Source organism: Carcharodon carcharias, chromosome 3 (assembly GCF_017639515.1).
Source record: "Carcharodon carcharias isolate sCarCar2 chromosome 3, sCarCar2.pri, whole genome shotgun sequence".
NCBI classification, from domain to species: Eukaryota; Metazoa; Chordata; class Chondrichthyes; order Lamniformes; family Lamnidae; genus Carcharodon; species Carcharodon carcharias.
The window spans coordinates 211,785,847-211,810,789 of NC_054469.1; the positions used below are offsets into that span (position 1 = coordinate 211,785,847).

Genomic DNA, 24,943 nt, shown 5'->3' on the forward strand with positions numbered 1-24,943 from the left:
TTGAAGCACAACATTCTTTTGCAACATAGTTGTTTGTTTGTCAGGATTCAAATTTAATCATTCAGGTAATATTAGAGTGGAGTTTCAAAGCAATGTTGTTGGGCATTTTTTGTTTCTATTCAGATAGCAATTTCTTCTCCTTATTTGCCATATTCAAATACTAGTTATGAGATCTTAATGGGACCGTCTCTACAAGGACTATTTGCACTGAATCTTTCCTTTCCCCTTTCCTTTCCCTCACTGTTATATGAACCTATTTAAACTTGTGCTACCTATAAGTGATTGTCAGTCGCCAACATCAATGCCAGGCCTATAAAGTCTCATGGCATCAGGTCAAACATGGGTAAGGAAACTTCATGCCAATTACCATGTATCGAGCATCCCCTCCGCCCCCCTCCCCCCAACCACACCCCTCAACTGATGAATCAGTGCTCCTCCCTGTTGAAAACCACTAGGAGGAAGTACTGAGGGTGGCAAGGGTGCAGAATGTAATCTGGGTTAACCCTGGTTCAATGAAGAGTGCAGCAGGCCAGACCAGGAACAGCACCAGGCATACCTAAAAATGAATTGTCAACCTGGTGGGGCTACAACACAGGTCTACTTGCACACCAAACAGCATAAGCAGCAAGTGATAGATAGAGCTAAGCGATTCCACAACCAATGGATCAGATCTAAGCTCTGCAGTCCTGCCACATCCAGTCATGAATGGTGGACGACAACTAAACAAGTCACTGGAGGACAAGGTTCCACAAACATCCCCATCCTCAAAGATGGGGGAGCCCAGCACATCAATCCAAAAGATAAGGCTGAAGCATTCGCAACAATCTTCAGCTAAAAATGCTGAGTGGATGATTCATCTCAGCCTCCTCCGGAGGTCCCCAGCATCACTGATGCCAACATTCAGCCAATTCAATTCACTCCACATGATATCAGGAAATGGCTGAAGGCACTGGATACTGCAAAGGTTATGAGCCCTGACATCCAGCAATACTGCTGAAGACTTTTGCTCCAGAGCTTGCCATGCCCTTAGCCAAGCTGTTCCAGTTCAGCTACAACATTGGCATCTACCCAGATATGTTGAATATTCCCAGGTATGTCCTGTACACAAATAGTAGGACCAGCCAATTACCACTCCATACTTATATGCTCCATCATCAGTAAAGTGATGGAAAGGGTCATCAACTGTGCTATCAAGCAGTAATTGCTTAGCTATAAACTGTTCACTGACGCTCAGTTTGGATTTCTCCAGGGCCACTCAGCTCCTGGCCTCATTGCAGCCTTGGTTCAAACATGGACTAAAGAGTTGAACTCGAGGTGAGACGAGGGTGACTGCCCTTGACACCAACGCAGCATCAAGGCACCCTAGCAAACCTGGAGTCACTGGGAATCAGTGGGAAAACTCTCCACTGGTTGGAGTGATACCTAGCACAAAGGGAGAGAGTTGTGGTTGTTGGAGGTCAATCATCTCAGCTCCAGGACACCACTGCAGGAGTTCCTCAGGGTAGTGTTCTCGGCCCAACCATTTTCAGCTGCCTCATCAATGACCTTCCTTCCATCATAAGGTCAGAAGTGGGGAAGATCGCTGATGATTGCACAAAGTTCAGCACATAACCAAAGCTAACCATACGCCCATTGACATTCAATGGCATTACCATCGCTGAATCCCCCTCACTACCAACATCCTGGGGGTTACCATTGACAGCTGCCGGTTTGCTGAACCATTATGTAGAAGTGCAAATGGCTACGGCGAGTATTTATCGCAATAGTGTCCACGCACTCGTTACGTACATAGTTCAAATCCTAACCCTTCCCACACACAGAAAAGTATCACGATTACCCATTCCCTCTCCACCCAACCCCAACCCCACAGGCTGTTTAATAAAGATTTAGACAATTAGGTATTTCATGTACAGCCCTGGCCTCCCAGTGATGTGTTTACAGTCCAGTCACCGCATTTGTAAATGTCAAGTCCCTCACTGTCTGCCACAACCAGATTGAGAGTATTCCTCAGTTGCATTATCTGTCAGATGGCTGTGTATCACTCATTCCTTTGACGTGTCTCACTCCTTACTTACACTCTCACAGAACCAGCAGCAGCTCAATCAGATCAACACCACTCCCCCCACTCCACTGCTGAGAATTTTCCTCTTGGACCACCTGCCCCATGAGAATTAAATGACAAAACTCGACACTGGTGACTTGCATTTAAATCCTCTCTCCCCTCACTTCCTCTTCCCATCTCCTCTAAAACAAAAAATTGATAGCCAAAACAAATAAGCTAAATTAACAAATCAAGGGACAAATTAAAAGGCAGCCCCTTAAAAACAAAACACAAAAATTAAAGGAAACTTATAAACATTAAACCAAAATGTGATTAAGAGGGTCAATAAAACACACCAGTCCACACGGTGCCCACCGAGCACGGAAGGCCTCGACCATGCCAGCAAACACCGTGTGCTCCCTTTCCAGGGACACCCGGCCGCAAACGTAACCGCAGAAGAAGGGCAGACAGTCTGGTTGGACGACCCCCTTGATCACCCGCTGCCTGGACCTGTTAATGGCCAACTTGGCCAGCCCATCTCCTCTACCCTCCTCCCTGCATCTGGGTTAATCCTCACTCTCCTACATTCTCTCCATCCCTTCCTATTCCCACCTCTCCCCCATCCTTTCTTCCTCCCTCTGCTCTATCCAAACCCTCTTTCACACCCCCCAGTCCATATTCTTTTCTCTCTCGCTGCCCCCTCCACATCTATCATTCTCTTTCTGCTCCACTTCTTCTTCCTTTTGTCCTCCCTGTCCCCCTAAATACCCAAGTCACAAGTGAATTGTGATCATGTGACTGAGGGCCTGGAATCAATGGTTGGTCTGTATCTGATTAAAAAGTGAGAAGGTGCAAGTAAGGTGCTTTAGGGGAAATGTAGACAGTGAAAAGTTGACAAAAAATGAAGAATTGGATTCAAACATCAAGCAAAAGTCAGATAAAATTGTTTAAAAAAGCAATATTTGTAAAAAAAGTATCAGAAATACAACTTTCTTAAAAAGTGTTTTTATGTTTAAAATAATCCTAACCCTTGAGAAAAATTTGCTCCTTTATTTTTGTGAATGTTACCACAATATTCTCTTGTTTTCCTTTCTGCTTGCCTCCCTCCTTCCCTCTTGCCAGAGGAAAAAAAGATCAGCTTCCCTCAGTCAGAAAGGTGTGGTATCTGATATTCATGGCCAGGAAGGAACAAGTGGGAAAGTTTTCCTTACTTGCTCCCTCAAACAACCTGGCATGGTTTTAACAAGATAGTGTAAATATAAATAAGTAAAAATTTGTAGCGCTGATATTTCTCCAAATGTTCCTTAACCCACATCCTGTAAAATAAATTCTCCTATGCCATGAGTTATTTGCTATTTAAAAATCCTAACTACAGAATTTACTACCTACTTGTCTATGTCTATACCAAGAGGGTTTGCTGGGCGCAGAGACAGTGGAGAAATCCCTTTATTCCTATCAGTACGCATGTCGTAATAGTTCATTTCTTCAACCCAGACAGCTGACTGATCCAGGATACCTGCAGAAAAACAAAAAATGCACAAGGAATTAGGTACTTTATTAAAAACAGACAGATAAGGAGTGGGTGCATTCCAATAGTCACTTTCAATGAAAAAGCTTCAAAGTTGATCAGGTAAGGCATTTTATTTCCATCTTCAGGTGTTGTACACAACATCACAGATATTAAACCATATTTCACAATTGCAGTGATAAATTGAGGATGCCTGGTATGAAGGATTCTGAACAATTCATATTCTGGTCTACTTTTTCCTTTATCTTGGAAAGCTTACAATACAGGAGACAGACATTCAGCCCGTCATCCATCTGTTTATCAACCTTGCCAGAGTACTCAAAAACTATTCCCACTTATTTCCTCTCCCTATTGTATTGTATTGCTCTGCCTCAAATATGTACACAATTTCCTCATCCTGTGGCAGTAGAAACATAAATAGTAATTCCTCTGCAGTAAATGAAAAACAAAAATTCAGTCTCAGTGCAATGGTTGTCCGTTTCATGGAGAAAAATGTCTATTGTCTGTAAACTTTTAAAATATAAAAAAACATGTACGACTAAATTCTGTCATATACAGTCCTGCTTTCCTGTAGCCTTGAAATAAAAACTGAAAATGCTGGAAACACTAAGCAGGTCAGACAGCATCTGTGAGGAGAGAAACACGTGTGTTAGAGCTGGAGTAGTCTGTTCAATTCAGGGAAACACACTCTAGGAAGGAAGTCAAGACCTGAGAGATGTTGCGTACAAGATTTACTAGAATGGTTAGAGGGATGAGAGATTTCAGAGACTGAAAAAGCTGGGGCTATTCTCTTAGAACTGAAAAAGAGGAGATTTGACAGTTGTTCAAAATCATATAGAGTTTTGATTGAGCAAATAAGGAAAAACTGTTTCCATGACAGAAGGGACACAGATTTCTAGTGATTGGAAAAAGACAGAGGCAACATGGGGTTTTTCTTTATGCAGCAAGCTGTTTGATTTAGAATGCTATGCCTGAAAGAGTGAAGTTAGCAGATTGAGTAGTAACTTTCAAAAGAGATAAATACTTTAAAGGGAAAAAATACAGGCCTCTGGGGAAAGATTAGGGGAGTGAGACAAATTGGCTTTACTAAAGACCACAGGCACAATGTGCAGAATTGCATTTTTCTGTGGTATACCACATGATGATGCAATAAAAAAAAAACAGCTTATAAACAAGTACATCCCTCTGAAAAAAAGGGGGGTGATCTGGTATATGGTGGGTGGGGGAAGAAAAAATAAATAAAAAAGGAAGATCTCTGATAAAAGTATCTACATAATAAAAGGGATGCTGGTGCATGCAAAAAGGGGTTAGATATTGGAAAAAGTAAAGAAACAAAGATAGGTCCAAAGATATGTAACTGGTTACAGCAGAAGAGCAGAGGGGGAATGAAGCATGGAAAATCTAGCAAAGAGCAGAAAGCTCCTGTGACCTGAGAATGTGCCAAAGGAAGGTGGATCTGGGCCACCCCAATGGCAGTGTACTTATAGGGGATCCCCATCACAAGCAGCAGCCCATGCCTTCTCCTTTCCCAGTGGCTCTGGTGTAGCCATCCTCCATTACCAGCATGTGGTGTACAATACAGGAAAAGGGAGCAGTGGTTAAGATCTGCAATTGTTAAACACAATCAGGTCATATTACATTTGAAAGTCAATCTGGGGTGACACTATTCCAAAAATGTTTTTAAATGTCGACATGAAAATGTTGCAATCATAAAGTGTCCTCTGTTAAAATTAGGGAAACTACACTTTTGGTAATTAAAACTGAACAATTACATCCTCCAGTCATTTCTGCTCTTCGAAAGTCAGTGTCTTGTACTGGGGCATGAGTACCAGGTGGCAATGACTTTCTGGAGTCTCACAAAGTAGTTGCTATTCATGTGAAAAATGGGCAGACGATTCAATTAGAGCGACTTGGAAGCCAAACTGAATATTGTTTCTCACTCAATATGTATTTGCAGCATAGAATCACTGGATAGGAATACCAACCGTATCTAACTTGCAATCTCCCTAGCCCTGGGATACTGAGGCCAGTTGTAACACCCTTAGGACCAGCCTGAAATCAGCTAACTCACTACAAATACAATAAAATCCCAGGCCTTTTTGGTCCAAGCCATTTGGAAGAAGTTCCAACACCACTACATCTTGAAATTCTTGCATTAATTCCATGACTCAACCTTCACTAAAATCTAATTTTATATACAACATAAACAGTGCATTCCTGTCAAGGGTATAACTGATGTCCCACCATTTGTATACACTTATTAAGAGTCCTTATAAAGCATACTGTGGTACAAAAGTTAACGTGGAAAAGAATCTGTTTTGTATCCACAATGGGACAGTTTGGGACTCCTTAACCCTTCAACACCACTGTGCCATTTCTATACAAGCACCAAACAAAGAATGGTCATTTTCTATAAGTGAAACTCAGGGGTTTTTTTCATAAATGACCAAACACAAAAATCTACAGCAACTTTATGAGAAACAGAGAGAAAAAGATGTGCACATGTCAAAGGCTGAAAAGATCTTTCTATTATCAAGACTAAGAATCCCATCAATGCATAAGTTGTAAATGAAGAAAACATCAATCATAATACTCTTGGTGGAAATCATCCATAGAAAAGAAGGAATTTGTTTTTAAGCATGGATGCAGAAGAGACTTAAATAATTTACCTATTTTCTCTTGCTTCATCAGCCTAAAGGAGACAGTCGAAGTTCCTCTGCCTCCTGATTTAGTGGTTACAATGATGTCGCCCTTGTCATTTTTTGCCGTTCCAACTCGACAGACTATTTTACTAGCAGACATCCATTCTGCGGTCAGCAAACAGTTGTGTCCACAGATTGTTAAACCTTAAAAAAAAAGATTTGTTATTCATGTCAAAATATTTCTAAATCTTATAGTTTGATGAACAATATACAAACAAGAAGATATGGGAGGAGACGCAAGGCAGTAATTTAGTCCAGGGGTTCGGAAGGTATTATAAAAATGGAAAGTTTTTCAACCATCTGAACCCCAGAAATCAAATGACAAGCTTTAGTGCCATCCAACATATACATACTGGTAAAGGTTTTTTTTAAACTTTGAACTAAGTTAAACATTAAGGCATAATGAACATAATTCTCAGGGTTGAGGTCACATGGTACTAGAAACTGTTGACCAGAAATTGTGACTCTCGACCTCTAATGTATACATGCACCTACTACCACTATAAATACAACCTCATTTTATTTTTGAGTAATAATTTATTATTGGCAATGTGGTGGGGCAGAATGATAGAGCCATGACACATAGAGCCTGTAGGATAACAGGCTAGAATTTGTGTTTACAATCCTCCACACATCAGCTCCCTGAATACACTCATCAGTATGGGAAGCGCTGAGCAGAAGTCAGGTACTTCACCACAGGGAGAGAAGAGGAAAAAGTAATTTTCTGCCATCATTAAGAGCACCCATTTCCAACTCATAACATTGCCTGACTTTGCCCCGTTACAGCTCATCTGCTGCTGAAACCCTTATTCATGCCTCCCTTACCACTAGACTTGACCATTCCAACATACTCCTGGCTGGTTTCCCATATTCCACCCTCCACAAACTTGAGATCATCCAAATATCTGCTGCTCTTGTCTTAACTTATAGAAAATCCCATTCCCCTTTCACCCGTTCTCAATGACCTACACTGGCTCTCGGTCAAGTAAGGTCTTGATTTAAAAATTCTCGTCCTTGTTTTCAAACCCCGCCATGACCTCGCCTCTCCCCATCTCTGTAATCTTCTTCCAGCCCCACAACCATCTGAGATATCTGTGCTCACCAAATTCTGGTCTCTTGTGCATTCCCAATTTTAATTGCCCCACCATTGGTGGCTGTGCCTTCAGTTGCCTAGCCCCAAGTTCTAGGATACTCTCCCTGCACTTCCCCTTCCTTCTCACTCACTTTCCTACTTTAAAACACTCTTTAAAACCTACCTCATTGACCAAGCTTTTGGTCATCTGACTTAATAACTCTTTGTATGGCATGGTCTCATATTTTGCTTTATAATTATCCTGTGAAATGCCTTGGGACATTTCGTTACATTGAAGGTGCTATATAAATATAAATTGTAGTTGTCATGAAGAACCAACATATCATTAACATACAAATCCTCAGGCCCCAGTCATCTCATCAGAGTGGCTATCATTTATGTTGACACCTAGATAGAGTGCATTCGCAGGCTATTTGGCTTTGGGGCAACACAACTAACTCAAGGACTGTCCTCATTTGATCAAGTGTACTTCAAGAAGGGATTATTCAATATTCATTTATGGCAGGAGTCACGATCACCTTGCCTTGCCTCATGTGAGGGGGTAGTCCTACCAGTCCCTGATTGAAATCAACTAATTCAGGATAGACTAGAGTTTCAACCTGTATCATTGCAAATTTGTAAGATGCATCCAATCACTGCACACTTTGGGAGTCTCTGCTGCTCCGGTGTGGATTTACAGAATTAACTTACCTTTAGTGGCGTTTTTAGCTACACACCTCCCTCAATATTGCTTCCCTCTCCACACAATGAGCTACATTTAAAAACTCAGACACAGACATACACAGATTCTTGTCTGATACTGCTAGGTCTTGTTGCTTTGAGTAAAGTAATGCAGAGTGGCAGCCCTGTAATGCCTTCAAACAATACTAATTTTAACTCATGTTTGTAAGTTGCAACTACAATATTGCAGCCTATTTGCAACAGGGTTTGTAATTGCAGAATCTTTGATGATGGTATATTTTAATAGAACATTTTATGTTAATTATTAAGTCTTCATGCAGGATCTTTCACAGAATTCAGCATATTGGTAAACACCAGAGTTAATAATCCCTTTAGAAGACACATGAAATTCTTAAGTACATATATGGCATTTTCTTTGTCGTAAGAGTTCCCTCAGTCAGTTAAAGAATTGCATTTTGATCCAAAAAATTTCATTTAAAGTAGCATTTTCTTTGGCAGCCATCAAATGCTGTCTGTAAACACAGAGATGCTTATCACATTGATGATGCCAAAGTGCTAACATCTCTCTGGGACACATTGGTGAGGAGTTGAAATTACATGAACTACATGCTTTAGAAACAGTAATTGGCAATCAGCAGAATCCTCATATTCCACATTTACAAATAGCTAATGAAAATTTGTCTCTTAGTGACTGCGATACAATAGGCAAGTGCAGTACTTAAGTATTTTTCACCATACTATATGTTGATGTCGCAAGATTTAAAAATGCTCATCTCATTGAAGTGTACAGTAAGCAACAGTTTAATCCCAATTCAAACTATAGCAAAGCTTGCATATTTTAATATCCATGACAGGTGAAAGGTCAGATTAAATGTGTTACACCAGCATTGCATTTCTGGGTAGTTAAAAATTTACTTCCTGTAGGTGTGGCTAAAAAATACATTGAGGGGGCACTAATTGCCAGATATGTGCCTGCAAAGACAGTCGTACCTTCCAGTGTTTTACTGTTAAACCAAAATCAGTTAGTGTTCTTCTCACCAAAAGCACTTCCTATAATTTTCTGTAAATTGCCAGCCTATTAGTCAGGTGGATTGTCAGCTTGTCATCTTCATTGGCTGAAGAGCAGCCTCGTGTCTTGGCAGTTCTCTTAGCAGCCAGCTGGTTAACCAGAAACTACTGATTCCAAACGATAAGTGTGACGATCTTCCCTAGTTCATGAGTGCTTCTTAAAGCTGTACTGCAACTGGCATGGAGATGGCATGTAGAGACTGTGGTGGCATGCAGCCATTATGGTGGTTGAGCAAATTATCACATACAAGTTGTGTTTTCTTGGTCTATTATTACAAAGATGGTGCCAGTAAGGTGTCATGTGGACTGTGTATGTCTGTGTGTTTTTGTGTTCGAGGAGGTATAATTTTGAAATTCTGTAACCAAGTGTATTGATTTTGTGCGATTATCTAACCTTGCTTTTTATCAAATAGAATCATTGACTACAGCACAGGAAACAGGTTTCATTCAGCCCATCATACCTATGCTAGCTCTTTGAAAAAACAGTCAAGCTGCAGCCCACAACCCCACTTTTTGTCTCTAACCATGTTAAGTCCCTCATCCCCAGGTACTTGTCCAAATCCCTTTAAACACTATCACCAGAATTTTACGTTCATTGGTCGGGCGGGCCTGACCGGCTTGGTGGCGGACAGGCAGCCAATTGCCGCTGGTGAAACAGGCCACGCCGCCATTTTCCGCGGGCAGGCCAATTAAGGCCCGCACCGTGGCTTTGCGACTCCCGTGGAGAACGGGAAAATAGTCGCGGGGGCAGGCGACCTCAGACTGCCGGTTCCAATGGGGAGTGGCCAGGCAGCCTGCTTGAGGCAGTGCACCTGGCCACTCCGCAATCAAGAAATGTTGCATGGAGGGCAGAGGAGGCGGTGGAGGAAGAGGGGGGCAGGCTGCAGGAGAGGCCAGCAGGGGGCCACTGTGCCCCCAGATTTTCAGATGCATGCCTTGCTGTCCTCCTGCAGGAGTTGGGAAACAGGCGTCAGATTCTTGAGGATGGGAGGAGTGCGGCCCCCATGTCACCAACCAGGCTGGGAGGAGGTGGGTGAGGCTGTAAGTGCCCATGATGATGTCCGGCACACTGGCACACAGTGCAGGAAATGATTCAATGATTTGCTGCGCTCTGGACGGGTGAGTAGCATGTCTGTCTTGGCCATTTGATCCAGAAGGCAACCTTAGCTTTTGAGCCCCCCCACCATGTATTGCTGTCCTTACTGCATAGGACATCTGTCACATGCTGGAAGGGCAAATGGTTACTGACCATGCTTACACCTGCCTTAGTGGTTGAGGAGAAGAAGGGCTTTCCCCACAGCATACATTGGTCTTTGTGGCATTTGAGTAGTTTGGGGGCAACCTGCAGGGGAGGCCAGTAGACACATATTCAGAACTCCAACACGTCATATTGATGGTAATGAGAAGGCCCAAGGGGAGCCTCAAGGTGTTTTGGGCAAGTGCCATCTACTGACATCAGCGCCGCACCTATTTGATCATCCTTGCCATGGGCACTAAGACCCTTGTGCTATTCAAAGTGATGGACGCCGAATGTGTCCAAGGGGACAATTGGGGGAGGGGGTTGGGACCAGCCGTACTATCTTCTGGGGACTGATCATCAGTAGTGTGGACAGGAGCCGCTGGAGGCCTCAGATGTGCCACTGTGGTTGGGGTGCGGCATGCGCGTGCAGAGTATATGAGCAAGCTGCCCCAATAAATCCTCTTCTGTTTTGCAGGCAAAAAGTCACCACAATGCCCGGAAGCACCTGAGGACTGGAGGTGGGCGCGTCCTCCTCCAGTGCCTCACACCCTTCAACGAGCAGGCCATGGAGCTGGGCAGGAGGCCAGGGCGGCTGGGGGTGGTGAGGCTGGGGTCCAGCGGCCAGGTATTTGAGGTCCACAGTCCCATCCACTCTGTCTGCCCACCATCCAAATCACTGATGGTTGCTGCAATCATTAATGCTGCAACACTGCTCATTCACAGACTGCGACATTCTGATGATTGGGTCATACAGAAGGGACCCTCGCCCCCTTGAGGAATAGCGTCTCCACCGCTTTCCAAGGACACCTTATCCCATTTGTGACCACTATCACCATGGTCTAACATGCCATTGGATTGCTGCTGCACAGCCAAAGACTTATTCCATTCTAGGGGGCTTGGGACGTCCTGCACCCTTTCAGCCAGTGTGCCCCACATTACTTTGTCCAAAAGCTCCTCAGCTGTGAACCTCATGGCACTCAACTTAGACAAATGCCACCACGTTACTCATTCCTGCGCCAAGGGGAAATGTTGCCTTCTGGTCACCCGGTCTATGCCCCTCCTTACGGAATGAAGGGCAATAATATGACCTCTCAATCTCCTGTGTTCGGCAGAAAATGTCACAACTGTTTGCGATGTTTCCTCAGCCCCGCAACAATGCAGGCCACAATGCATCCAGGTCAGGTACCCCTGCACTCTCCCCACTCCTACGGTTCATAACAAGCCATGTGGCATTCCTGAGGCCATCTGACCAGCCTGTCTACATGTGCGTTTAATGGTAGGGGCCTGCCTTGACTCATTTCCACCTCACCAATGTTCTTTTCCTTAGGGTCTTTAAGGGTGAGTAACTTATGAGGGTCAGGGGGTAAAGGGATGAAAGGTTGAAGTGAATGAACGCTAATTGATGCACTGTCCTTGTTGTTAATTTCAGCATCACCACTAGAGCGAGCTGCACCTCGACCCCGCAGCTCCCCCTCCTCACCTGAGGGCCAACAAGTGCAACTTGCGGCACATCATTTCAGCCAGCCCGGCACCAGTGCAGACACACACACCTCAGTGGGGAATCTATCATCAGCCAGTGTCTCGGGTCACAGTGGAGAGGGCACATCACGATCGCTGGAGGAGATGGTAGGGGCAGAGAGTGCCAATGGCACCAGCAGCCAGAGGGCTGCAGAGGACGAGGCACATGCTGAGTCCGGCATTGATGACGTGCCTCTGGAGTTGTCCCCATTGCAGCAGCTGCAGGACAGACAGCAGGAAGTGCATTTGCATCTGGCAGGGTTGCATGAGGGAGTGGTTCAGTTGCTCTCTGCAACGGAGGAATCCAGGCAGAGTGCACATGAAGATTCCACCCTCAGGGCAGAGCTTCAGGCTTCCTCCAATGAGAGATTGGCGACTCTCAGAGAGGGGCTTCCACCAAATGACCTTGGCGGGCATCCTCGGGCCCATGGAGCCTGCGATGGCCCCTCCTGGGAGGGATGGTCAGTTCCTAAACTGGCACCTCCCCAGTTGTCGCAACCTCAATGGAAGAAACGTTGACTGGCAGAGGGGCGGAGGAGCTGCTGCCCTTATCTGGAGCACCATGAGAGGAGCTTGCAGCGACGACAGGCAGCTGCTGCGCCGACATGAGGTCCATGATTGGGATACGCTCTGACCTGCAAGCCCTCACAGCGGTTCTGGCTCAAGGTGGTCTTTCCCATTGTGGGAGATGTTGTGGACGCCAAGCGCCGGCACTTGGTGCCCAAGCATCTGCAGTGAGCAGGAGGTTGAAATGGACCTTACGTCGGCTCAGCAGCTGCCAGTCGTCGCTGCAAGCTCCTCTCATGGTGCTCCAGATAAGGGCAGCAGCTCCTCCTCCCCTCTGCCAGTCAACATTTCTTCCATTGAGGTTGCGACAACTTGGGGAGGTGCCAGTTCAGGAACTGGCCATTCCCTCCCAGGCAGGGCCATCACAGGCTCCACGGGCCAGAGGACGCCCGCCAAGGTCATTGAGGCCAATAGGACAGCAGAGTCAGCAGGCTGTCTCACAAGCCACTCCAAGCGATGGGGTGGCATGTAGACGTAGCACCTGGAAACGTAAGCATAAGGCACCTTAGGCACTCCCCGGGTATGTCACTGGTGATTTTGTGTTGGCCTTAGAATAGGGACCCATTTTTCTGTCATTGTGAAATAATCATTTGTGCTTTAATTTTGGACACAATAAAGTCCATCTTTGTTACCATGGCTGAGGGTCTTTTCATTGTGGTGCTTTTTTCTTTTTCACATACTTATGAGTGCTTGAGTGGACATTGATGTTTCTGTACTAAGCCCTTACTTGCAGCTAATAAGGTGGAAGATGTAGCACCTAAGTGCCACGTGTGGAAGTTCCAGGCAATGCTGCGCCTGCTGATCCGTGTGTGTGGAGCAAGCTGAAGGTTCTTGGGATTAAATTGTCCCGGGTGTCCCTAACTCCTTGGTGTAAATGAGGGTCGCCCCTGTGCCCCTCATCATCGCCCTGTGCTTCCTCATCCTCTGAGGCACTGCTGGATTCATCATGTGCAGCCTCATCCAGGGCGTCAAGGTCTTCATCGTCAATTCCAACCCCCTTTCTAGCACAAGATTGTGCAGGGCACAGCAGACTACCATGATCAGAGAGATGCGATCTGGCAGGATACTGGAGTGCGCCCCCTGAGGGTCAAGGCATCGGAAGCACATCTTGAGAAGACCGATGGCTCTCTCCACCATAGCCCTTGTGGTGCCCTGGCTCCTATTGTACCACTGCTCAGCTTCTGTTCTTGGACAGCATAGTGGCGTCATGAGCCACCTTCACAGGGGATAGCCCTTGTCACCCAGCAGCCAACCATCCAGTTGAGCCGGAGCACTGAAGAGCCCCTGCACCTGGGAGTGTCTGAGGATGTAGGTGTTGTGGGATCTGCCTGGGTACCTTGCACAGACTTGTAGAATCAGCATCCTGTAATCACACACTATCTGCACGTTCTTGGAGTGGAAGCCCTTCCTGTTGACAAAGGCACCGGGTTTACCTGCTGGCGCCTTGATGGCCATATGTGTGCAGCCTACTGCACGCTGGACACGGGGGAAGCCAGCAATGTCTGCGAAGCCTCTGGTTCGCTGTACCTGACTTGCCTGGTCACAGTGGAAGTGGATGAAGGTGGATGCCCATCTGAACAGAGCGTCTGTGACTTGCTTGACACAAGTGTGGACAGCTGATTGGGAGACACCGCAAAGATCACCCACTGAGCCCTGGAAGGAGCCAAAGGCATAGACGTTGAGGGCAACTGTGAGCTTCGGAGCCGCTGGCATGGGATGTCCCCCCATACAGTTAGGGGAGATCTCAGGGCCAATCATCTGACAGATGTAGTTGACTGTGTCCCTTGAAAATCGGAGCCTCCTTCAGCATTGCACCTCAGTCATATTGAGGTAGCTGCTTCACTGCCTGTATACCCTGGCAGCAGGATAGTGGCGTCGTCTGCGGCCCCTTGCACCTTGGACAACCTCTTGGCCCTGCGCCCCTTGTGCCTGTGCCTGCGCCTGGACACCCTAAGGTGGCTCCTCTGGAGGCTGATTGTTCAGTCCTGGCCTCCTCCTTAGTCTATCACTCCAGTCCTCCTCAGGGGAGCTGCCTCCACTGGAGATGTCGGAACCCATAGCCCCAGGCTAAATGGAGGCCTCCAGAAAGCTGCAAGGCCGAAAAAGAATGCCGTCTGCTGACTGGTTTCAAATTACACAAAAACCTCTTGGACATCAATGAGAACTACTAACAACCACACAAGCAAGTTTTAAACACGGTCATCAATTATAACTTCATGTAAAACATGAACAACCCCTCTGAGTCTACAAATCCCGACATGTCAAAAGTTATCTTAAATAATCTCCTACCTGCCTACCCATTGGGCCCATGCGCCGACCCGAAGTTCGCACGGGCCCCGCAAAATCCTGGACAATTGGCAAGTTAAGGGCCTTAACAAGCTCTTCAATTAATGGCGGGCGAACTGAGCGCGCCCGCCCACCGAAATATCGCGATACCACATGCTGACATCAGCACGCATGCGTGACATTTTACACGCTGATGTGCGGGCTATGCCACCCGCACATCAGCCAGAAAATTCTGCCCTATGTATGGAATTAGCTTCCACCAACTTTTCAGATATAGCGTTCCAAATCCCAACAACTCAGTGAAAATATTCTCCTCTTTTCCCCTCTGGAGCTTTTTGAATCCATGACATTTAGTTATTGACCCACTCACCAGATAGAATATTTTGTCCTTATTCACGCTATCACACCCTCTCATCATCTTAAAAGCCTCTATTAGGTCACCACCGTTCTTTTACTTCCCTCTCCACTTTTAGTGTAACCTTCGCATCATCTACTTTCTTTGTGAAGACAGGTGCAAAGTACTAATTTAATACAAAAAGCAAATACGTCAACTGCTGGAAATATGAAATAAAAACAAAAATTGCTGGAAATACGCAGGTGTGACAGTATCTATGCAGAAAGAAACTGAGTTATTGTTTCAGGTCTATGCCCTTTCATCAAAACTGGGAAAGGTTAGAAATGAAGGCTTTGAGCAAACGAAAGGGGAAGGGTAGGCAAAAGAACAAAGGGAAGGTCTTTGAAGGGCAAGAACAACGAAAGGTTTTGTGGAGCAAGGCTAAAGACAAGTTTTAGATCATAACCTCTGCCCCCATTTTGTTCATTTTCCTCCTCCATTCTCTCTTCCTCTTCTTTGCTTTCGGACTGCAGCCATTCAAGGCCCTGCATTCATATTTCCCCGAGGCACACTTATTGTTTCTTTATTTCTCCCATTACCAGTCCCTTTGGCCTTGCACCATTAACTCTTTTTTCATTTAATTTCTCTTGCCCTCCACTTATCGCAGGCCTCCCTTTTTATTCTTCTTCCCACCTTTCGCCCCTCAACTATTACATTCTAATTTTTTTTCTGGTTCTGATGAATCACCACCTCTAAATTTCTCCAGACACTTCCAGACCCACTGAGCATCTCCAGCATTTTCTGTACTCTTTTAATACTTTTGCCATGTCCTGTGCTTCTACATGAAGACGTCCCTTTCGGTTCTTAATAAGCCCAATCCTTACGTTAGCAAACCGCCTGCTCTTCACAAGTTTATAAAATGCTTTAGGGTTGTATTTAATGTTGCTTATTGGTCTTTTATCATAACCTCTGTTGACTGCTATATTAACTTGTTCAATTTCCTCATTTAATTTCCATAATCTTCTTGGTTGTTGAATCTTGTTTCTGACATTTATCATAACCATCCTATTTTTGTTTTAATTTTACTTTAATTTCCTTGTCATTTGTTTTGTTCTTTCTTCGGATCTAGTGTTGCTAACATCCCTAATTACCCTCGAGAAAGTGATGGTGAGCTGCCTACTTGAATTGCTGCAGTCCCATCTGTGCAGGTACACCCAAAGTGCTGGTAGGGAGGGAGTTAGTTCCAGAATTTTGATCCGGCGACAGTGAAGGAATGGCAAAGTAGGTCCAAGTTAGGATAGTGGGTGACTTGGATCTGCTGTCCTTGCCCCTCTAGGTGGTAACAACTTGGTTGTTGCTGCAGTGCATCTTGTATATAGCGCACAATGCTGCCACAGTCCATCACTGGTGGTGGGCATAAATATTTAAGGTGGTGGATGGCATGCTGATCAATCAAGCTGTTTTGTCCTGGGTGATGCTGAGCTTCCTTAGCATCACTGGAGCCACACTCATTCAAGCAAGTGCAGAATATTCCATCACACTCCTGACTTGTGTCTTGCAGTGGTAAACAGATCTTAGAAGACAAGTGGTGTCGTATTTGCCACAGAATTCACAGTGTCTGACCTGCTCTCGTAGCCAAAATACTTAAATGGTTGGTCCAGTCCAGTTCAATCTCTGGTCAATGGTACCACCACCACCAACAAACCGCCCCCCCCACCCCCCGCCACTTGTGAGGTGTGAATGTTACTTGCCATATATCAGCCCAAGCCTGAATGTTGTTCAGGTCTTGCTGCCTATGGATACAGACTGCTTCAGTATCTAAGGAGTTGCAAATAATGCTAAACGTTGTGCAATTGTCAGCAAACATCCCCACTTCTGATGGAGGGAAGATCACTGATGACGCAGCCAAAGATGGTTGGGCCTAGGGCACTATCCTGAGGAACTCCTACAGTGTTGTCCTGGGACTGAGATGGCTGGCCTTCAACAAATATAACCATCTTCCTTTGGGATAGGTATGATGCCAAGCAGTGGAGAGAGATTCCCCCCCTACCACCCGATTCCCACTGATTTCAATTTTGCTAGGGGTCCTTGATGCCACACTCAGTCAAACGCTGCCTTGATGTCAAGGCAGTCATTCTCACCTGAACCTGCAGGAAACTGCAGGTGATTAAAGTTTGTGTTTTTTATTGAGTATTTTGAGCAGGACACATTAGCTTTGGCTGCTCTATCTTTTCCCTTCAAAGTCACATGCCTGGTTTGTACCTTAAGTATCTCTTCCCTGAATATCCTCAACTGTTCCTTTATTTTTTTTTACACTCTAGTCTACCTGTGCTAGGCCTCTTCTTAAAAACATTGAAATTAGCTCTTTTCTCATTGAACATTTTTACCTTCCATATTTTACAGACTCTTACCATATTTATTCTAAGCCTAATTATGCTGTAATCACAGTTAGACAGATTATCTCCTCCTGTACCACACTTCCATTTGATTTACCTGACCAAATCCAAAACCGATTCCTTTCTTGTTGGGTAGGAGACATACTGATTGAGAAAGTTCTCTTGTGCGTATATCAGAAATTCTTCTTCTTCCTTATCATTATGTTTTTCACAGTCTATATTAGGGTAATTAAAATCTTTAAATATTACTGTTGTATTTTTGTTGCATGCCTTTGAAATTTTCTGACAAACTTGCTCATCCATTTCCTACGCACTATAAAATATAAGTTGCTGTTGAATGCCCTCCTGATCATTTTCACTTCATCGTCGGTAAACTTCAACTCATCCAAAATTTTGCTGTCCATATCCTATCATGCACCTTCCACCTTAACCATCTCCAGTCCCCTGAACTCTCCTTTCCTGACTCTGTCTGGCTTCTTGTGTATTCCTCTTTTCCTTTCTTCAGCCCCAGTGGCAACTATTTGAAGCTCTATAAAAATTACCTCCCAAAATCTAACAACTTTCCCCTCTTCAACTCAAGCCAAATAGATTCAGTCCTAGAACCATCTAGTAAATCCTTTTGTTTTATTGATGTAACATCATCCTTAATCAGTACAGCGTCTTTAACATAATGAAACATCCCAAGGCGCTCCACTGAGCATTATAAAATAAAGATGGCACCAAGCCACATAAGGAGATATTAAGTCAGATGACCAAAAGCTTGATTGAAGAGGTAGGTTTTAATGAATGTCTTGAAAGATAAAAGAGAGAGGAGGAGAGATAGCGAGTAGGGAGGGAATTCCAAAGCTTGGGGCCGAGGCAACTGAAGGCACAGGCACCAATGTTGGGGGCAATAATATCTAGGAATGCACAAGAGGCCAGAGCTTGATAAGCACAGATATTTTGGAGGGTGTGGGGCTGGAGGAAATTGCAGAGACAGGGAACGGCAAGGCCATGGAGGGATTTGAAAACAAGGATCAAAATTTTAAAATCAAGATGCTGCTTGGTGGGGAGCCAATTAGGTCAGCAAGCACAGGAGATAGCGAAATGGGGCTTGCTGCAAGAGTTTTGGATGATCTTAGGTTTACAAAACTTAAAATGTGGGAAACCAGCCAACAGTGAGTTGGAATAGTTGAATCTTGAGGTCATGAAGGCATGATTCAAATAGTGATGAAAGGTCATCGACACGAAACGTTAATTGCTCCTCTCTCCACGTATGCTGCCTAACCTGAGAATTTCCAGGATTTTCTGTCTTTTTTTCAAATAGTAAAGTTTGGAGATAATAAAAGCACAGGTGAGCCTTTCAGCAATAATATTATGTTCTAGGGGCGGATGTGGGTGGGGTTACAGGGGTGGAAATAGACAGTCTTTCGGATGGAGGGGAAGATGTGGTGTTGGAAGCTTAGCTTGGAGTTAAATAGTATGCTGAGGCTTCAAACAGTCCAGTTGAGCTAGAAGCAGTGATCAAGGTGATGGATGGTATTGATGGCAAGGGTATAAAAGATCGTAGATGAGGCTGAAAGGCAATGGCTTCAGTCTTTCCAATGATTAGCTGGAAGAAACTGTAGGTAGTCCAAGATTGGATGTCGAACAATACAAAGTTAGTGGAGGGGTTGAAAGAGATGTTGGAGAGGGTGAGTTGGTGCCATCAGGAAACTGACCCCATGTTTGCAGGTGATGTAACAAGAGGAAGCATATAGATGAAGAATAGGAGGGGACCAATCATGTGTCCTTGGGGAATTTCAGATCTGACAGTAAAAGGGCAGGAAGAGAAGCCATTGCTACGATCGAATAAGAGTGGAACAAAATTCAACACTCAAACGATTATGCTAAAACATATTGCATAGCAACAAACAAACCTGCCCAGGTGGATAGACTGAAAAAACAAGCTTCACAATTAATAAGTATAATTCCACGGTGACTAAAATTCTACATCAATTTGAAATTTCTACTCAAATGCCAGAAAATCTGGAGATCAAAACTTTGTTCTGTTTACTGATTTCCATGTTGGCAAAATTTCTACAAGGTCCACCATTTTATATGCTTATTTTTTTTTTAAAAAAAGGACAATGATATTCCCATGGAAGTACTGTTTATACTAATTATTACAATGTGCTCAAACATAAACATTTCAATGCCATCAACTTCTCCTTAAAAGGTGGTCTCAGATGCATTTTTATAAAGTGGCTTCCCGTGAACAAAATTGGACACATACCTATAAGATCCATGGTTCCTGTTCCCAAATTCTCTCCTCTGATTGTTACTTTTGTCCAGGGAAATCCCTCATTTGGTGAGATCCCAGTTACCAGTGGTGGTTGCCGTGCTCGAGACATGATTATTCTTCAGTTACAGATTTTGTGTAAAAGATTTCTCAAGGTACAGTGGACAGCAGCCTGTAAATACAGTACAGCAAGATCAATTGAGCATTTTTTGGAGGGGGAGTGCAAATAATGTTAACGTTAAATATTGTTTAATCACAAAAAAAAACTTCACTATGTAAGGCATATGGAGTTACAAATTCTGAAAACGAGATCCTGATTTCAATTTACTGATTATAAATGGTTTCACAAAAATGCAATTCTAGTATGTACAAATACATAGATTGCGGTGTTGTTATAAATAAGGATTTGTGTCATTGTTCAGTCTTGTGAAGACACTGATCCATTTTATGCAGATCCTGAAAAAGCAAAGCAAGCTGAAAATTACATGCATTGCACAAAGCCCTGAACTTTTCAATTACCGAGCCTATGTTTACAGTTAGAGACAACACAGACACCCGCACAATTTGAGATGGACAGAGAAATGTCCCTCCACACTGTCTGCCGTACTTGAATATTCTTCCATCACCTCTACCATGCTGAACTGCTATTTAGCAAACTGTGTTCAATTGTTTACTCTTGCCCCTCAATCAAAGAACATCCCTTCTTATAAACATGGGGTTGCTGCTACTTTACCGGATAACTTTCATCAAATTAAAAGGCTACAAATGCCCACAAAACTTCACATCTTTCTTCTGTGAAAAGTCAGCTTCACTCCCAGCAACTTGCAATTGAAGCTAAGTTTGTGATTTTAGATTTTAAGCATTTGCAGAAGCATGTCAGAAATAATTTTATAACTTATCAATGAAAGATATATTTCTAACATAAGAGAAAGAAGAATATTCTGATTACTTTTGAAACAGAACTAAAAGGATGAATTTGAATAGGTCAAATGGCACCCTCTCACCCTGGCTTTTTGAATATGTTTCTTAACTTATGCAGATGTAAACAGTGAATAAAGCAAAATAATTTTTGGATCATGCAGAACTGACTGATTTTATCATCTAAAAATAGAAATAAAAGGAATAAATTTATTCTTACTGAGCCAATATTGAAAACTTAGAACTACTCCAAATGTAAAATATTTTTAAAAATGAATGATACTGCAGTGCTGAGCACAGTGGAAAAAATATTAAATTCCAACTTGGAACATTACACCTCAATTCCATTTACAAACTGGATTAGCTTGTCTGTGACATGTTGAAATTGATCTATGAGCTGTGAGGGTGATTAGCACAAGCCCAGCCTTTCAGACAGTTCAGCAGCTGTGATGGACTGGCCACTGCTTATGGAACCAACACACCAGAAATGCTGGGCAGAGTTCCTGCGTCCAAGCAAATTAAAGTAAACAGACGAGGTCTTTCTCATCCACCCTGTTAGCAGCCTCTCAGCCGGCCTGGAGACCACACACCCAGACCACACAGCGCCAGCTGAACTCACTTGCACGCAAAGTCTAGGAGCTGTCAGTTTACTAGGGTGGTGGGAAGGTGGGGGTTGTAAGCAAAGGCACTGGGTTCCTATCATTAGGCTTGAGGGGAGGTTAATCCATCCCTTGCCAGGGAAACATACTGGTCATGGCCTTTCACCATTCACTCCCCCCTTCCCCAACCCCCATCACTGCTATCCAAATGACTGATGAATGGTGATTCTAACACTTGCATCTCCTCCACATCACAAATTACTAGAAACACAAGCTGTGTGTAAAGGAGAGCTTGCTGAACAGCAAAATTAACATTGTACTCTAAGGTTCTGCTTAACATCACTGGAATAAATTAAATGCTAAATACCGCAATACTTCTGTATTTCGTTCAGTCAGCAACATACTGTAAACTAAAGACTGAATTTGTAATACTGAATAAGGTGAATGCAGTTATAACATCGGTAATTTAGTCAAAAGTATTTCACTCTATAATTTATCAGAAATACTCAACTGGCTTTAAATCAAATTTACTGTAATAAAGGTCATATATTCATAAGTTGCTTTTGCTATAAATTATTTTAAAAACATGAAACTTGATTTCTACAAATTGGTATCTAGCTGACAGAAGGCAAAAAAAACAACTTTATGAGCAGTGTTTATTAACAGATTTCAAATTTTAAAAATTAGTTACTGGACAGTATTGTTTTAATGATTCAGTCATTATGTCACAAAGCACTATCCGATAAATGAAGTTCCTCTATTTTTGAAATAAAGGCTTTGTAAACTAAAAAACATCATATAATCTACATAACGTCTTTTGATATATGTCAAAATACAGGCAGCATAATGTACTTTAAGATATACGATTAAAATTTAGGTCCCAAGTCCAACATAACTGTTTTTGACAAAGAGGTTACGAACCTCTAACAATTCTACTCCAAAACTATGAAAGGCTGCAGGGTAGCAACACGAATCAGCTCCCACTTCTCAGGTTCCCCCACCTTCTCTGACTATTTTAAAGGAAGGACATACACCTATGTAGCACCTTTAATGTTCTTAAGTCATCGCAAAGTACTTTACAGCCAAGAATTACTTTTGAAGCGCAGACACTGTTGCGTGTTGGTTAATTCAACAGCTATTTTTTTTTTAAAGGCAGCAAGGTCCCACAAACAGCAATCAAATAAATGACCAGATACTGCTGGTTGAAAGATAAATGCTGACCAGGATGCCAGAAGTGTCTGCTATTCCTCAAATAGTGCCTGGGATCCTTTAGATGAGCAGGTAGTTTAACCTCCGCAACAATACATTCAGTACTGCAATGAAGCGTCAGCCTAGATCGTGAGATTGGGTTCCAGCAGTGGGGTTTGAACCCACAACTTTAATTCAGAGGAAAGATGCAGCATCACTGAGCCAAGGCTGGTGCTATCATTATATGTGAATTTCAGTTTTGAACCCAATTCCCATAACTCAATGGTATTTCATGTTAGCAAATCAACAAGCATGCTGCTTAGTCTGAATAAGATCATTAGCTCAATAACTATTAGCTTAGCTGCAGAAATAAATTGTTTTGAACAAAACTATATTTTCTGATGTAATATATAAGACACTAGGCAGCTGTTAGAGAATTACAACATCCTAATCCAGATCTGGAGCTATGATGCCATGAACCATGAGAATTGAGCAGTCTCATCAACTTGAATTACTTCAAATTCACCAAGCCTCATTTTTATTTTTAAAAATGTAGCATTAGGGGATATTTAACATCAAATAATGTCGACAAAACCAATACGTTCACTTTCTGTGACATAGACCTTCACAAAATAGAACTCTCCCCAAGTCAAAAGGTTAAGAGATCAAGTTCCACTACAGAAACTTGAGCACATAAGCTGACATTTCAGTACAGTACTGGGGGAATGCTGCACTGTCACAGGCACTTTTACTTGAATAAAACTTAAACCGAGTCCCATCTATCCCAGACAGCAGTTGTAAAATATTCCATTACACTATTCAAAGAGAAGGGGTGTTCTCTCAGGGTCCTGACCAATATATACCTTCAACCAACATCGTAAAGTAGATTATCTGGTCATTATCACGTTGTTGTTTGTGGGACTCTGCTGTGTGCAAATTCTTTGCTACTTCCCATTATTATGATAGTGACTGCAAAGTACTTATTTTGCTATCAAGTGCTTTGGGGTGACATGAGGTCACGAAAGGCGCTATATAAATGCAAGTTTTTTTTTCTTTGAATGTGTCTTGGTTTAGTAACAAAAATAAATACTCAACTGAATATTAAAAAAGAGATGCTGTCTAAGCTTATCATCTTGCACTCATCAGGGCAGATCATAACAATACCAACAGTAAAAGGGACAACAATTTATGCTGCCTGAGAAGCTGATTGGTTGGCAAGTGGATTCTGATTAGTAGAGGTGTTGTCATGGAGAATGCAGCATATGCTGCATCTCATGCAGTATAAATTGTTGTTCACTTTTACTGCTAGTATTCTTGCAATCTGTCCTGATGAGTGCAAGAAAAGCTTCAATAGCATGTCTCTTTTTTCAGCAATACTCATGTTCTGAACTACCAAATGACTATTAAAATTCAATTGCCAAAATAACTGGCTAACATGGAAAAATGATTTTCGACTACAAACTTCAACCACTATTATTTATAACTGCATACATTGCTTTATTTTATTAGTGTGAACTAAATTTTCAAATTGAAATAACGGCATCAAATATCCCCCTCTAATCATGTACAAGAAAGACATTATCTGTATAATAATGCCAGTGACATCAATACATTTTCTGGACAATATTAATAGAATTAATATATAAGAATTGCAAGGGTGGAATGGAAATTTTAATATTTTAAAATTTCAACACCAGTCACAATGTTTTTTATGACAACTGATCTATGCACATAAGCACCAAAAGTGGTACTTTTTTGTTTTTGTGGCTGGTGCAAATATTTCATACTCCCATGCAAGTAACTAAAATAAATAACTGTCTAGCCTCAGCGTGCATAGATAATTGATTTAATCTTTCAAGAGAGTCGCTGATAAACCTTATGAAGTGTCGAAAAGGACACAAAGATTGATTGAATAGTCCTCCACTCATCAGCCAAACTTAAGTAAAAGACTCAAAGCTGGATGTAAACTTGTAAGATTTCACTGCCACTAATTATGTGAAGTAAGATATAAACGTTCTTTAATCATCTACTCAAGTGCTGATTCCAAATATAGCCAGTAAAATATAAATCCCCATAAAATGCACCGCAGAAAGATTTTTTTAAATTGGAAAATTCTATTGTGTGGCTAAAGCAAAATGGTTAAGAAATTTTGGTGCCATTAGTCCAGTTAGGGCAGCCTTCATAAGGCCACTTTAGCACCAACGTTGAGTGATTGTGGCTGCACATCGACACGACAGCAGCAGTTTAACTTAACTCCCAACCTGACCCCAAGCTCACTGATGTTGGGAAGTGCAAGGCCATCTCCAGTACATCAAATGGAAGTTAGCATCAATATCAATATTCTGGAATGAATTGTGTGCATTATTCCAAAAGCAAGTAGTTTTAATTGCTGACATTTAATTTCTGCAGACCAAAAGTATAAAAAGAAGCTAATGGTGTATTTTTAATTTCTGATTAACAAGTCTAAACGCCCAATTTTGTCCTCATTTCCCCCTGCGGATCAGCCTGTTTAGTTTGAAACTTA

General features: G+C 42.9%; 1 protein-coding gene across 1 annotated transcript in view; it reads right to left on the reverse strand.

The window, feature by feature from the left end:
• The window catches only part of exoc2 (exocyst complex component 2), a 304,799-nt gene that overhangs the window by 230,900 nt on the left and 48,956 nt on the right, over positions 1–24,943 (reverse strand). The window contains exons 2-4 of the mRNA XM_041184538.1: positions 19,709–19,886; positions 6,239–6,415; positions 3,431–3,557 (exon numbers count right to left, since the gene is read on the reverse strand). Coding sequence (XP_041040472.1) covers positions 3,431–3,557; positions 6,239–6,415; positions 19,709–19,826 — 422 coding nt within the window. The 5' untranslated portion in view covers positions 19,827–19,886. The remainder of the gene's footprint in view (positions 1–3,430; positions 3,558–6,238; positions 6,416–19,708; positions 19,887–24,943) is intronic.